The sequence below is a fragment of the Tribolium madens genome, unplaced genomic scaffold, assembly GCF_015345945.1.
Source record: "Tribolium madens isolate multiple individuals breed KSU strain unplaced genomic scaffold, Tmad_KSU_1.1 Scaffold_2;HRSCAF=44;Tcas5.2_LGX, whole genome shotgun sequence".
Taxonomy (NCBI): domain Eukaryota; kingdom Metazoa; phylum Arthropoda; class Insecta; order Coleoptera; family Tenebrionidae; genus Tribolium; species Tribolium madens.
Window position 1 is genome coordinate 1,867,979 of NW_025400995.1, and position 14,513 is coordinate 1,882,491.

General features: G+C 35.0%; 3 protein-coding genes across 7 annotated transcripts in view; 1 reads left to right on the forward strand and 2 right to left on the reverse strand.

The window, feature by feature from the left end:
- Positions 1-807: 807 nt before the first annotated feature.
- On the reverse strand, positions 808-4,119 carry LOC123006696 (26S proteasome non-ATPase regulatory subunit 2). The gene is made up of 6 exons (XM_044401376.1): positions 3,964-4,119; positions 3,832-3,908; positions 3,607-3,663; positions 1,292-3,527; positions 1,126-1,244; positions 808-1,072 (listed from the first exon to the last, which is right to left on the reverse strand). Exons 2-6 carry the CDS (start codon positions 3,898-3,900, stop codon positions 887-889), a joined length of 2,667 nt encoding a protein of 888 aa, XP_044257311.1. The 5' UTR covers positions 3,901-3,908; positions 3,964-4,119; the 3' UTR covers positions 808-886.
- Positions 4,120-4,516: 397 nt separating this feature from the next.
- Positions 4,517-8,913, forward strand: LOC123006697 (regulator of G-protein signaling 7). Of its 3 annotated transcripts, XM_044401378.1 has the most exons (9): positions 4,991-5,076; positions 5,123-5,170; positions 5,211-5,429; positions 5,483-5,706; positions 6,404-6,624; positions 6,667-6,906; positions 6,953-7,139; positions 7,186-7,278; positions 7,326-8,913. In XM_044401378.1, exons 3-9 carry the CDS (start codon positions 5,234-5,236, stop codon positions 7,386-7,388), a joined length of 1,224 nt encoding a protein of 407 aa, XP_044257313.1. In that variant the 5' UTR covers positions 4,991-5,076; positions 5,123-5,170; positions 5,211-5,233; the 3' UTR covers positions 7,389-8,913. The 3 variants fall into 3 exon arrangements, with proteins under 3 accessions (XP_044257312.1, XP_044257314.1, XP_044257313.1); XM_044401377.1 differs by having other exon boundaries at positions 4,517-5,076; positions 5,123-5,429; XM_044401379.1 differs by lacking the exon at positions 5,123-5,170 and having other exon boundaries at positions 4,984-5,076.
- Positions 8,914-11,107: 2,194 nt separating this feature from the next.
- LOC123006230 (galactosylgalactosylxylosylprotein 3-beta-glucuronosyltransferase P-like) overlaps positions 11,108-14,513 on the reverse strand; it is a 5,974-nt gene continuing 2,568 nt past the window's right edge. For all 3 annotated transcript variants that reach the window (XM_044400546.1, XM_044400545.1, XM_044400547.1), the window contains exons 4-6: positions 11,856-12,016; positions 11,520-11,810; positions 11,108-11,470 (exon numbers count right to left, since the gene is read on the reverse strand). In XM_044400546.1, the coding sequence (XP_044256481.1) occupies positions 11,363-11,470; positions 11,520-11,810; positions 11,856-12,016 (560 nt within the window). In that variant the 3' untranslated portion in view covers positions 11,108-11,362. The remainder of the gene's footprint in view (positions 11,471-11,519; positions 11,811-11,855; positions 12,017-14,513) is intronic.

Genomic DNA, 14,513 nt, shown 5'->3' on the forward strand with positions numbered 1-14,513 from the left:
GCTTTACCAAATAGGCTGTTGTATGACATTTTTGAAAAGCGCTTGTTATGGGCTTTCCAACGATGTATCGCAAGTAGAATCGTGCCATTTAAAATAATTTTTTAGTAATTTTTTTAGTTCTAGAGATTTTGCCGATTGCAAGTTTTAAAATTGACACCCTGTATGTATAATCTACAAGGATTGCATTTTTTAGTTTCTTCTTATACTTTATACTACTCTCTTCTCCGAAACCAGAGAAGAGAGGGGCCCAACATACGTCTTTCGCGGGGGGGGGGTGGGGCAAAGTTTCTAGTTACGCCACTGATTAAAATACAAGTTGCAGAAGGTTTCAAGCACAAATTTGAAATTCCGAAAAGTCGCATTTTGGCGACTTGAGGAACAAATGAGTGCTTGAAGAACCTTCTGCAACGAGTGTTTTATACTATTTTTTCTATTTTGTCGTTTTATATCATTTTATAGATTAAAAAAAAAAATAATCTAGGGAATTTTGCGACGGTTGGTGACATTTATGTGGAATTATTCTAGGCGGCTTTGAAAATTAAAAACAAAAATTAATTTGAATTGTCAGTTTCTTATTTTCACATGTGAAAATGAATAGTGAAGAAAATCCGTCACTAAAATTAAATTAACGCAAAATAGAGAAAATCGTATTAGAAAACTATCATTACAACAGAATGTAGGAAAAAGATGGTGATTTATAATGGGTGTACAAAAACCTTTACGGCTTTGTGGGGAAAACTATTTTTGTTCTTAGTTCCTGTCTAAAACGGCTTTATTGATTGAAATGAATGTAATAAATAGAAATAGTAACTGAAGAACTTATTTTTATTAAATTAGGTGAACTGGATACAAAACATAGACAAAACTTAAATAAAGCTAGACATTTTTAAGAAGGATAAAAGTCTGGATTTTTCCTAAGAATCACAAATCCTTCCATAATCGGAGTAAGCGCGATGTATTCCTCCGTTGCTAATTCGGCCCTTTCGCCATACGCCAACAACACGGGAGTTGTATGGGTTTGAAATCCTGTAATAGTCTTAGGTTTGCCAGCCTGTCCCACAACATCAACCGCCTGAAACCAACCCAAAAATAATAAAAATCCCCAACAGAAATAACCCAACTTACAAGACCCACTCGCACCGGCACTGGAAGCGGATTAAGATCTTCATCAAATGTTACCAACATTCGAGGTTGCATCGCCGCGGCAAGGGTGTACAACAAATAGTGAGATTTCCCGAGAATTACTGAAAAAAAAAAATGTCAAAACAATCGACAACACCACATGACTTACTGTTTTTCACATCGAGGAAACCAACCAGTGTTGCCATCAGACCGGCCACGGCCACGGGACTCATCAATTGTCTATCACTGTGATAAGGACTCAAAGTCAAAGTTCCCTTACCTAAATGAGTCAACCCTTGAGCGATTCGTACCATAAATAAATTGTTAGGGTCTTTGGCGTGGAATTGTGCCAATTGACGCAACATTGCTGCCAACCTTGCATTGTTAGTTCCAGCGCCGACTAGACCCATTGCGAATATGGCATTATGGGCGACTTCGGCGTCACTATCGTGTGAGAATTTACTCAAAGTGTCTAAGATACTCAATTTGGGGTTTGATACAGATATGAGGCCAAGTGCGAGAGGCACAGCGCGTCGAATCACCGGTTCGCAGTAGCGTAACAAGTGACCAAAGGTCCGGAAGGCCATGTCACTCCCTATGTCCTCCCCCATACTGATAAGAGCGATCCCCAAAACGGCCACTGCTTGTCTCGCCGATAAATCTTTCTCCTTCTCCTCCTTTTCCTTACTCTTGTCTTTGTTTTTATCATTCCGGCTTTCCTCCTTATCAGCCGGTTCGTAATGTTCGGAACAAATATGGAGCAAATGTTGGACTTTAAGGACGTTTCCAGTCCCGGCATAAGCACAAATATCAACCATTGTCACAGCCATGGCCTTGAACGGCTCGGGGATCACCTCCAAGGCGGCTATAATTGTCTCAATACCCTCCTGTTTCCCCAAATGGCACAAACCGAGACCGAGGGGCAAAAACCTAGCATAGGTGTCTTTCAAATCAGCCTCTGACTTCTCCATCAACGTCTGCATGATAGCTGTGGTGATTTGACTATTTCCAGAGCCGACTGCGATCATACCACACGCTAAAGCCGCCATGCCTATCACCTCCATATTGGATTTCGAGTCGGAAAAAACTGGGGTTAGTAAACTCAAAACAGCCTCACGGTTTGAGCCCACGTATGCCAACCCAAGCCCGACTATAGCCCCAATTCTCATAGTATTGGTATTATGTAAGACATAATCGGACAATAGAGCCAAAGCAGGGTCACACTCGTTCCTAACCCCACAATTAACAATACCACAGGCGAGTAAAGCGCCGGATTTGATGTGGTCCTCGGACGAGTACAAGTACTTATCAATGGGGGTGAGCCCCCCGTCCACGTCCCACAGTAATACCAACCCTAGAGACGCAGTAGCACTCAACATGCCATGCTCTTTGTTCTTATACAACCATTTATTCCCATCTTCCATTAGGAGTTTATCCTGGCCAAAACCAGCATTGACGAAACCATTCACGAAACTAGCGGCGAGATTCTGCCGGGCTGAGTCAACTTGATTTGACCCAAACTGGGGTCTAGTATTCTCCAAATGCGATTTGTAAACGTCTTCCGGTGTTTTAGGTTCCATAATATCAAGCTCACGGGCCAAATTCAAAAAATGGTTATTCAAGTGACAGTTGGCCATGATTTCGACCAAATCCTCGTACTCAGGTGTAGTCTCAGGAATCTCGATATAAATCTGTTGCCGACCGAGCATAAAAGCCAATTGTTTCTGAACCGTCGAGTCAGGACACGACGTGAAAATCTCCTCGATTAAATTATGATCATTGAGTTGCATTGCGAGTCTCAGAGCTTGGGGATACTGATCGAAATTGCGGAATAAAAGCAGGGCTGTTTGCAACAATGTGGTGTTCTCAGGGTCGGCAACGTAAGGAACACAACTTATCAAATACAAGCACACTCTTGGATAAGTGTTCTCGTCCACGTAAACCTCCAACAAGTCGAGTCTTTCAATTTCCATCAACAAATCGCAGGCTTCGGCCTCGGCATTGTGCGCCATGTTGTAAGGGACGATCTGTTTCGCCAATTCGATGAGGACCTCCTTGTCTTTGTCCTCGCAGACGTCGGTTTCGGCCCACTCGGCCGCGATTTCGCCGGCGAGATGACGCACGTATTCGTGGCCCCACTCGCCGATGCCGTCGAGTTTCGACAAGAGGCGGTATTTGAGACACTCGCGGCCTTCGCCCATTGTCATCGCTAGGACTGAAATGACGTCAGCGCAAACGGTTTTTACATTAGGGTCGCGGATTTTCTCATAGACACTTTTCATAGTGCCGTAATGAGGTTTCATGAACTTGAGGGGTTTGGGGACTGAGGTCATGGATGTTGTGGAGGCCCGAATGTGGTTACTGAGGGCCTGGAGAGCCGGAAGGTACAGGTTCTCGTCATTTTCCTGCAATAAATCAAAGCAATGTGAATCTAGCAAGACTAGGTTTTTTTCTCCTGCAAGATTTTGGCTTTGTCTGAATTACCTGCAAAGTCTCGACGCACAAGTTTAACTCCTCCTGCAATTGTTTGTCTTCTTCAGACTGTAAAAAAAGCATCATTAATAGAATTATATTTGATTCAAACAACAAAAATGTAAATCATCATGTACATAACCTCATTCTTGTCAAGCGACAAAAACTATAGTTTTTACAACTATTATTACACATAACTGTAGGAAATAAACGCCTAATAGATGAATAAGTAATTACCAGTTCATTTTTGTCTTCTTCGGTTGGTTTTTCTTCTTTTTTGGGATTTTCTTCTTTTGTATCGCCCATCTTAAAAACTAATTTACAACAATATTATTTGAAGAACAAATGATTTTATAAAAAATTAACAACCTTTAAGTTAAAATGCTGCTAATTATTGGTGTATTTCACGAAAAACACTAAAATTTAAGAAAACTGCCGAAGTATAACGTATTGTGCTCAGTCATTACACTTTTGATCACGTGACCGACAATGCTGGCAACTGAAATAACTAAAACTTTGACTGTGTCTAAAATTACGATCTAAAATTTAAAAATTAAAAGCAAGTAAATAAAATAATTGTTGTCTCATACTTGCAAGCAATGGATTGGAGAAAAAACATGTCGAGACTAATTTTGAGCAATGTTTAAACTTTAAACTTGCAATTACAAACTTGGTTTATTGCCAACATTGCAGTGATTTTATTGCATCGTAAGTCACAATTTTATGACTACAAATTTTCAAACTAATGTTTGACTGAGACCGTAAAAATTTATTAATGAATAAGAAATGAGTAATGTTTTCGTGCAGGATTATTTTTAAGCTTTCTTTGAATACTTGAATGCGATGATTTGTTACAAAGGTAAACAAGTTTGAGTTTGGCGCCGTCGGTTGAATGTCGGGTGTGCTCGCAAAGCGCCCGAAGCAAAGAAAATATCGATGGTAACTGTGATGGTAGATGCATTTAAGAAAAAAAATAAGTCGTTTTTGTGATAATTTTTGTGAAAAAAAGGTAGTTTTGTGTCAAAAAACCAGTTTAAAAATGTGGTTGAGTTTGAAAGCGAGTTAATTCGGACGGTGGCAATAATTTTTTCATTAAAAAAGATGCAGAAAACAGGGTTTCCTGTGCAGCACTTTTGGTTACAAATATTAATGTGTATTTAATTTAATATTGTGTTGTGTGATTGTGTCCGACAGGATTTAAGATGAATTCAGTCGTTTGTAATTGTTTTAAAATTGAATGAGCGTTGGGGTTGTTAGTAATGTTAATTAATTAACGTGAGTGGTGTTGGTGTAGAGAAGGGAGGACGGGGCTCCTCCTAAACCATTGATATGGTCACGATGAACTCCGACAAGGCTGCCACCAAGCGCAAGCCGGAGCCTAACAATGGGGGCTGTACCGGAACTAGTACTAACGAAGACTCTGTCCAAGCACAAACCCCGTCTGTCACTGAGGAGTCCCCCAACCACCTCTTATACAAAAAGGTAACTCTAACTCTGATTAAACAACCCCCAAACCCGCCCTTTCCAGATGGAAAAAATTGTTGAAAAAATGCAAGATGAGACCACGGGGGTGCCGGTTCGTACTGTGAAGAGCTTTATGTCTAAGATCCCTTCAGTATTCACAGGTTCTGATTTAATAATGTGGATGATGAAAAACCTAGACGTTGAAGATCAACAAGAAGCCTTACATCTAGCACACCTCATGGCCGCTCACGGATATTTTTTTCCAATTGACGATCATATGCTTACCGTCAAAAACGATAATACTTTCTATAGATTCCAAACGCCCTACTTTTGGCCCTCTAACTGCTGGGAACCTGAGAATACTGACTATGGTATACTCACAAAACCCTCAAATTTATCTAAATCAACCCTAATCTTTTTCAAGCTGTCTACCTTTGCAAAAGAACAATGCAGAACAAAACACGACTAGAACTTGCCGACTATGAGGCCGAAAATCTGGCCCGCCTTCAAAAAATGTTTTCACGAAAGTGGGAATTTATTTTCATGCAAGCTGAAGCCCAGAGCAAAGTTGATAAGAAGAGAGATAAGCTGGAGAGGAAGGTCTTGGACAGCCAGGAGCGGGCCTTCTGGGATGTGCATCGTCCAATGGTACCATTTATTTATTTATTGGGGGAAAAATTAAAAAATACATAAATAAACCTGTAAATTAACAAAAAAAAAAAGACAAGGAAACTGCCTTGGGGATCAATTTGCGACAAAATAAACCACATTTTGGCCCTGAGAAAGACCAAGATAAGGTTTCTGTTAGTTTTGCTTTGACCTTGAATAAAGTAGCTCTAAAGCTATTTTATTTAAGGTCATTTAATATTAACGATATAACACTAATAATGTAAGATTTTACATTTTTTTAAAGTTGTTATTATTTGCTAGAAATTTGAGAATTAAAAATGTTTCGCCAAATTGAAGAAATCGCCCCGAGTCAAAATTACAAAATTATTTAGGTTTGGTAAATGTGGAATAAATACATCGGCAAAATACCTTCCAAATGACACGCATTTTCGATTTTTTTAACTAACTAAATAAATGAGTAAACTAACAAATGAGTGCTTGAAGAACCTTCTACTATTTTTTCTATTTTGCTTTATATCAAGACAAAAATTTTAAATCTAGGGAATTTTGCGACGGTTGGTGACATTTATGTGGAATAATTTTAGGCGGCTGTGAAAAATAAAAAAAAAATTAATTTGACTTGTCAATTTCTTATTTTCTCATTTGAAGATGAATAGTGAAGAAAGTCAACAAATTTTTCTGTGAAATTTGTGCTAAATTGTTTTGCTTTTTGAAGCCTGGGTGCGTGAACACTACCGAGATTGATATTAAGAAAGCGTGCCAAATGAACAAGCCTTTGCATGGGTTGAAGAACATGCACGTTGGCCCCCCACGAATGTCCCCATCAACATCCGGTGTGAACAGTAATAGTTCTCAAGACTTACTCAAGAAGCAAATCGCACTTTTGAATTCCAGGTTAGAGAGAAGAAACATCAAAGTATCGAAAGCCGCTGAATCGTGAGTTGGTTTTCCCCTGTGGAATTTTTACCGTTTTGTCAGATTTGTAGCATATTATGAGCAGTATTTGGAATATGACAGTTTTTTCGTTGCGCCTGAATACCCAAATCCTTGGATATCCGACAATCCCGAGCTGTGGGAACAGGAGAAACAAGCCAAAGACATATCAGCCCGACGGGTAAAACGCTGGGCGTTTAGTTTGCAAGAGTTGTTGCAAGATCCGATCGGACGGGAACATTTTGTTAAGTTTCTCGATAAGGAGTTTAGTGGAGAGAATCTCAAGTAATGGGTTTTGTGTGTTTGATTTTAGTTTATTTCATTTGTTTAGGTTTTGGGAAGCTGTCCAAGAACTGAAAGCACTGCCACAAAGCGAAGTCCAGAATAAAGTCCAAGATATTTGGATGGAGTTTTTAGCCCCGGATGCAAGCTGTCCAATCAACGTCGATTGTAAGTCCTATGAAATAACCAAGAAGAATATGGAAAGCCAGGACAGATGGAGCTTTGATTGTGCAGCGGTAAAACATAAATCATTTTTGGCTACAATAAAATTGTCTATTTAAGGCTCACGTGTATCATTTGATGAAGAGTGACAGTTACTCAAGGTACCTAAGATCGGAAATGTACAAGGAGTTTTTGAACGGATCGAAGAAAAAAGTAATTGTTTAGATTTTCTTATGCAATTGTTAATTTTGTGATTTCAGACATCGGTGAAAGGGATTCGCTCCATCGTGTCATTTTCAGCACGTAAAGACAACGTAACTTAAATTAAAAATCGAAAACAATTACGTGAGTCTCAAAATTTCATTCTAATTATGACTTATCCAAATATTGGTAAGTTCATCTATCGACAATACAAATATTGCCAGTGGCAGAATTTTTGTTGACTTAATTGTTTGGACAACTTTACTAGTTGTAAATGTCAAAAATTATGTTTACCTGTTCCGTATATATTTTTGGACGAAGTTATGCATGGCGTTTAGTAAATTGATATTCTATAATGATGGAACTCATGATATTAATTGTGTTGTTGTTTTAACAGTTATAGTGACCCAGTGATATTACTAGAAACAGTCTGTTCTTATGATATTAAAAAATGTAAATAAAGTTACTAGCACTAAAACGATTTATTGCTATGTGATACATGCACAAACAAGTTTGATTTTTCGAAATAACTATATATTTGTATAACAAAGAGAAATAGTGAGTGTACATAAATGTGTATATAAAGTTATTATTTGAACTGTGTCACTGTATCTGTTTTAATTTGTAGTTAATTTAAAGTCTGTGCAGTGTAGTTTCACCACTTTGAGGCATTTAGTAAAAATAAAACACTGCCATATACAAATTAACTAATTTTAGTTAATGTATGAAAAAAAAAACAAATTGTATAAGTGAGCGCTACCATATATTTTTTTTAATTAATTTATTTAGCAGAGATGTAACGCTATAGTATTAGTGAAATAAGAATAGGCCGCACCAATTTTTTCCCTTAGACAGTGCAATTACAATATCACCAAATCATTCATGATTGGTACATTTGTATAGGTTCAAAAATTGCCATATGATTTTTCATAGTGTATCCACACTGAGGATTGGAGAGATAAGAACTCCTCCGTGCGGTACACATTGAAAATTGAGGTAAAAGTCTTTATCAAAGCCAGCGCGATGTAATTGCACAAATCGACGATTTTCCACAACCACTTGATCGACCTCCTGCTCAGACTCTGGAAGTTGACCTCAATGCCCCCTTTGTCCTCCCGATCTGCGACAGACGCCCGATACCCGGAGTCAGATTGACTGGCGATAAATTATCAATGATGGTGAATTTCATCAGTCTCCTTGATGTGGGGCGAATCCGTAATGATGTTGGCGATGGGTGTCGAAGCCAAATTGTTGTAAAGTCGAGGCGTGAAAAACGATATTTGCGTTTGGAAGTCTGTTCCGGCTTTTCTTGTTCACGGGGGTGCTCTTGATGGAGGAACTAGGAGGCTGGTGGGGGGTACATTTGGGGGTTGTAACGGGGTATTGTCGTGACTGGGGACCAGGGTCTCACTTTTCTTGCGTCGAACCATTTCTTTCTAACCGTCACTTATGTCAAACTATGAAGTTTCAAATTTAGGGAATTTAGGGAAAATGACACTAGATTAAATTTTCTCAATATTGGTGTACAATGCTTAGAAAATATACTGATAATTATGTTATAAAGGAATTGAACCATATTGTCTCATTGATTATCCATATGTAGATGGATGATTCCACACAGAATTCCAATAAATTATATCATACGAACGAGTCTCTATTACATAACCCAGACATTAATCCAGTCCACAAAAACGCCAGTTTTTATTGTTTTATTACCTTCAAGTCACATACATAATATGCATATTTTTCGAATGAGTTAAAATTCGTGTATAATAAAGCTCATTCTGTAACAAACAATTTTTGAGAAAATCGCAAGTACTCGTGAAGGCAATCTATACTCCGGGATAACTTATAGGAGTAAACTATTTTTTCATAATATAAAATTCTCGATTTTTCGATAAGAATTAAAGTATTCACTTAGGTAGTAACAATTTTGATTTATTTTAGAAAAATTAATAATGTCGTGTTAAAGATAAAAATAGTATATTAAAAAACAAGGGTTGTTAGTAAAAAGCTCTTATGTTTTTTATGCGCTATCCTTTACTTATGCTTTGTTCACTTATTTGTTCATATACCCGCCATCTTTTATTGCTTATTTGAATTAGTGAAAAAAACTATAACTTCTAAACGATCAAGAATTTTGAAGTTTTCTCGACACCAATCGATTTTTTGGAATACTTTACATACGTATGTTTAAAAACAGATTATAACGTTTGAGGTAAATTCTTTTTTTACAAAATAAAAAAGGAAAAATTTGTAAATCTTCTGAAGTTGTGACTACATCGAAAATCTTTTTTTTTAAATCATTTGTTTCCAGAAAATAATAAAACGTAAATTAAAGTAATATAAAAATGTGATCTTATTTTTAGTTATGCAATTTTTTTGTCAAAATTTATGTAATAAAAAAATAATCTAATATATAGACTGACCCATCAACCCACAGCCTAAACCGCTGGAGATAAAATTTTGAAATTTTCACAGTAGATACCTTTTATAATGTAGGCATCTACTAAGAAAGGATTTTTGGAAAATCAACCCCTAATGGGAAGGTGAATTTGAAGGTTTAAAGTAATATCCTTGAAAATTGATATTTAGACTTTCGGTTAAAAAGAAAAAAATACGTATTTTAAGATTTTTGGAAATTCCACCCCCAACGGGGTTGAACAAGGGTAAAAGGTCGTAAAATATCCGATTTTTTAATGTTAAATCCATGAAAATTGGTATTTTCGCTTTCAGTTGAAAACAAAAAAAACACAAGTTTCAGGATTTTGGAAAATTTCATTAAACAAGGGATGAAAATTTATATAAATATTTTTAAATCGTTATTCTTGAAGTTATATTTATGAAAATTGGGATTTAGTCTTTCGGTTAAAAATGAAGAAATAGGTGATTTAGGATTTTTGAAAATTCCATCTCCAAGGGGGTTAAACAGGGACGACAGTTTATATTAAAATTTGTCATTTTTAAAGTTAAATCCTTGAAAATTGGAATATAGACATTCGGTTCAAAATGAAGAAATACGCATTTCAGAATCTTTGGAAATTCCACCCCCAACTGGGTTAAACAATGGTGAAATTTCGTAAAATATTTGTATTTTTTTAAAGTTAATTCCATGAACATTGGTGTTTGGACTTTCAGTTAAAAACCAAAAAACACGTATTTCAGGATTTTAGAAAATTCTATCTCCAAGGGGGTCAAACAGAGGATGAAAGTTTTTTTAAATATAGGTATATAGATTTGTAATTTTTGAAAATATATTCATCAAAATTAAAATTTCAATTTTCAGTTAAAAATGAAGAAAAGGTGTTTTAGGATTTTTGAAAATTCCACCCCCAAGGGGGTTAAACAGGGATGACAGTTTGTATTAAAATTTGTCATTTTTTGAAGTTATACCCTTGAAAATTGATACTTGAGCTTTCGGGCAACACCTGTATTTTTGGAAATTTCACCCCAAAGGGGGTTAAACAGGGTATAAAAATTTGTATCAAAATTTGTCATTGTTAAGTAATATCAATGAAAATTCGTCCATTTTGATATTAAATCCATAAAATATAATTATAGTTTTATTACCACTACAAAATAATTTTCTCTGATTTTATTTTATTTTACATCCTTTTTGATTTATAAATTGACGTTTATTCAAAAATTTAAGTGCCAAAAAAGATAAAGGAAAAGGCAGCAACAAGAATTAAAGAATATAATCAAATATCTCTAGATTTTATTTTGTTAAGACTGTAACTTACAATTACTTATTTAATTTGGAAGATTTCACTTTTTAATTCTAATAAAATTTCTTTTAATATTAAAATATGAGTGTAAGGTAGTAAATAAAAAACGAGTGTATTTATAGTGTTTTACTTATCGCAAATCCTACATGATTGTTGTTTATCTTACATATTATTCTAAATAGCGAATGATGGTAAAAAAGTCATCCACAGCCTCTTTCATAAAAATATTCACGTCAATATAAAACAAAAACAACATACAAAAGTATCACATAAATAAACTCGAACTGAACCGATATGCAAGTCGTTAACTACAAGAACCCTCGTTATAAATTTGTACAGTAATGGACTTTCGGACTTAAACTGATTGCCTATACCAGTATTTGTTTGAGCATTACTAAGTTAGTGTTATTATATTTGGCGAAATCTAAAGGTTGTGACGGTTCATTTTTCTTCGTTTGTGTGTGCCATACTAAAATCTGCAAGAAAAAAAAATTAACCCAACACCCTACTTGCCCCACTCCTCACTTTTGTGCAATTTGAAGCTAACAATTCGATGTCTTGAGGTTCAAAAGGTTCGAGACTTTTCAAAAAGCCGTCCTCTTCGAAACCAGGCTTGAACGGCATTAAAGCTTTAGGACGCTTCAACAGAAACTCAACCGAGACAGCAAAGCCGGCCATATCAACGGGAAACTTGCGACCGGCCACCCACCCGTCATAAAAACCAGAAAACCGCCCATTTCGCACGATGGGCGAACTCACACCGAGTTTGGTAATCAACCCAACAGGAAACATGGACACGCGTTTGGTGTACCGAATCTGAAAAAATACTTATTGACAATTCGCAAGGTCCTGTCTTCGAACCTCTGCGAACAACTGGAGGTCGTAAGTGTTGTCGTCATCGGCGAAGTACAAAACTCCGGTCTTTGCATTTTGGCGGATCCACTGCAAGCCCCGATTTCGGTTCGAGACGCCTCTAGGTTTCGGACCTTTTTTCTTCTTCCGGTATTGTTCAGGCATCGGGGCTAAAAAAAATCAAAGCTTGGTCCGGTGCAGGGCCGTCTTAAGGTATTTGGCGCCTTTGGGCTACTAAAAGTAATGCGCCCCTCATAAGAAACTACATGGAAAGGAAAGCGGGGATCGGGGTACAATACAGGGGGTGCGCCAGAACTCGCTCCCCAGAAAAAAATTTAGGTTAGATACCAGGAACATGAAAAAATTTTTTTAAAAATTATATCATTTATTTTTTGACATTTGACATTTTTTTATGTCTGTTTAATGATACTGATGATCCTGTATATGCTTTTTTTAAATTATTTAGTAAAGGTATAAAAATTTTGCCAATAAAAGTCACAAATAACATTTAACAGAGTTTCAATTTAGGATACAGCTTCCTTGTTTCCTCTTTTAATAGACTACAGCAAAAAAACATGGAAAATTCTAACAGAAATAAATAGAGTCAAATTGCAAAATTCAAACCCTCATAACTCATAATTTTTTTTAACATTATACTAGGTGAATAAAAAGTATGGAACCAAACGTTTTTTGCTTAAACTATTTATTTTTTGAAAAAACTAATTGATGAGTGATAAAGTACTATAAAAATGTGATGACTTAACAAGAATAAAATTTTTCGAAATTTCCTTTTGTTTTTGAGTTCTACAAAAAAAATATTGTTTTAAATGCAACCCACTATAAAATCATTTTTCTCATAAAAGCTATACTCTAAGGATTACAACTATCTGCTTTATATTAAATTTTTTTCACATATATTGTGACAAAAAAATATCGCATTACTCAAAAACAAAACAAAATTTCGTTCTGAAAATACGATCACATTTTTTATATTACTTTAATTTATATTAATTATTATTTTCTGGAGGCAAATGATTAAAAATAAAACCGCTTTCTTTTTCTATTTTTTTTTTGATAACAAATGAGGCCGTAACAGTTTTGTGTGTTTTATGAATACTTTCTGTTAATTTATCTATAAAGTTTTTACACTAAATGAAACTGTACCTACTAGCGCATCAAACTTTGATATCACAATCACAAATTTTGACTTGTTTTCCTAAATAATCGCTTTTTTTATTTAAACACAAACCAAACCCGTGATTTATGACTAAATAATGGTATAATTTGCCAAAAAAAGAATCATTTACTGGTAGCCAACCACTTTCAAGTCTCTTATTCTTGTAAATCTTGGAATATTACCCCAATTACAGTTCCCCACTGTCACATAAATTTACGATGGCACAAGTAGCAGGTCATAAATAAAAATGACTTTCAAAGTTAATATCGAAAATTGCGTTTAATTCAAAATCTAATGGTATTTTTTTTCTGATTTTGTAAATAATTACAGTAAGTGAATCTGCGTAGGTCAGTATAAAAATTAGAATTCAACTATTAATTTGTTTTCGGCTTTGTTTGTACATGAAAAATTACCAAAAAATTATGGACTGTACCTTATTAATGCCCAGGTAAGTGTGAAAAATTTCAACAATTTTATTTAATTAGAAGTGGGGATTTTTTTTCTGCGCGTAACCGATGCTCCACCCGGTACAGGGTGCCCGAGCGAATTGATGAAGTTCATTATTGATCTTTTCATGTTAGAATTTAAAAAAAAAAATATGTAGGACATTGATACAAATCTAGTGCATCGCCTGAAATTATTTTCAACTATACAGCGTGTCTCAAAAATAAGTTTTCTTTTTAAATAAAACACCATTATGTTTCTTGGCATCTTTGAATGAAACTTTTTATTATAATAAATAATGTCTTTATAATGTTTTTATTGATCGATTTTGCTTAGTTTTTGAAATAAGTTGTTTTTTTGACGAAAACATACTTTTTTTTATTACTCAAAAACAGACAGCTAGAATTTTTTTTTAAAAACTGAGACAGATAGGAAAATTTTTTTCTACTGCAAGGAAGAAAGAAAAAATTTTAAGGATACCTGCAACAGTTTTTTATTGCATTTGTAATGATGAAACATTTTGTTGAAACTTAAATAATTTAAACAGAACACTCTATTTTTGGTTTTTGTATCTTACAGATTTTTAAATTCTCTGTCTAAAAAGCTAGAACATTTTTTTTAAACTGAGACAGGAAAAAATTTTTCTATTGCAAAAAAGAAAGTAAAATTCTAAGGGTATAACAGTTTTTATTGCATTTGTAATGATGAAAAATAAAGAATTTTGTTAAATCTTAAATAGTTTCAACAGATCACCCTATTTTTCGTTTTTGTATCTAAGAGATTCTTAAATTGTCTATCTAAAAAGTTAGAACATTTTTTTTTAAACTGATACAGGAAAATTTTTTTCACTGCAAGGAAGAAAGTAAAAATTTTAAGGATACAACAGTTTTTTATTGCACTTGTAATGACGAAAAATTTTGTTAAATCATAAATAGTTTAAAGAGAACACCTTAGTTTTCGTTTTTGTATCTAAGAGATTCTTAAATTGTCTGTCTAATAAGCTTCAACATTTTTTTTTTTTAATTGAGACAAGAAAAAATTTTTAT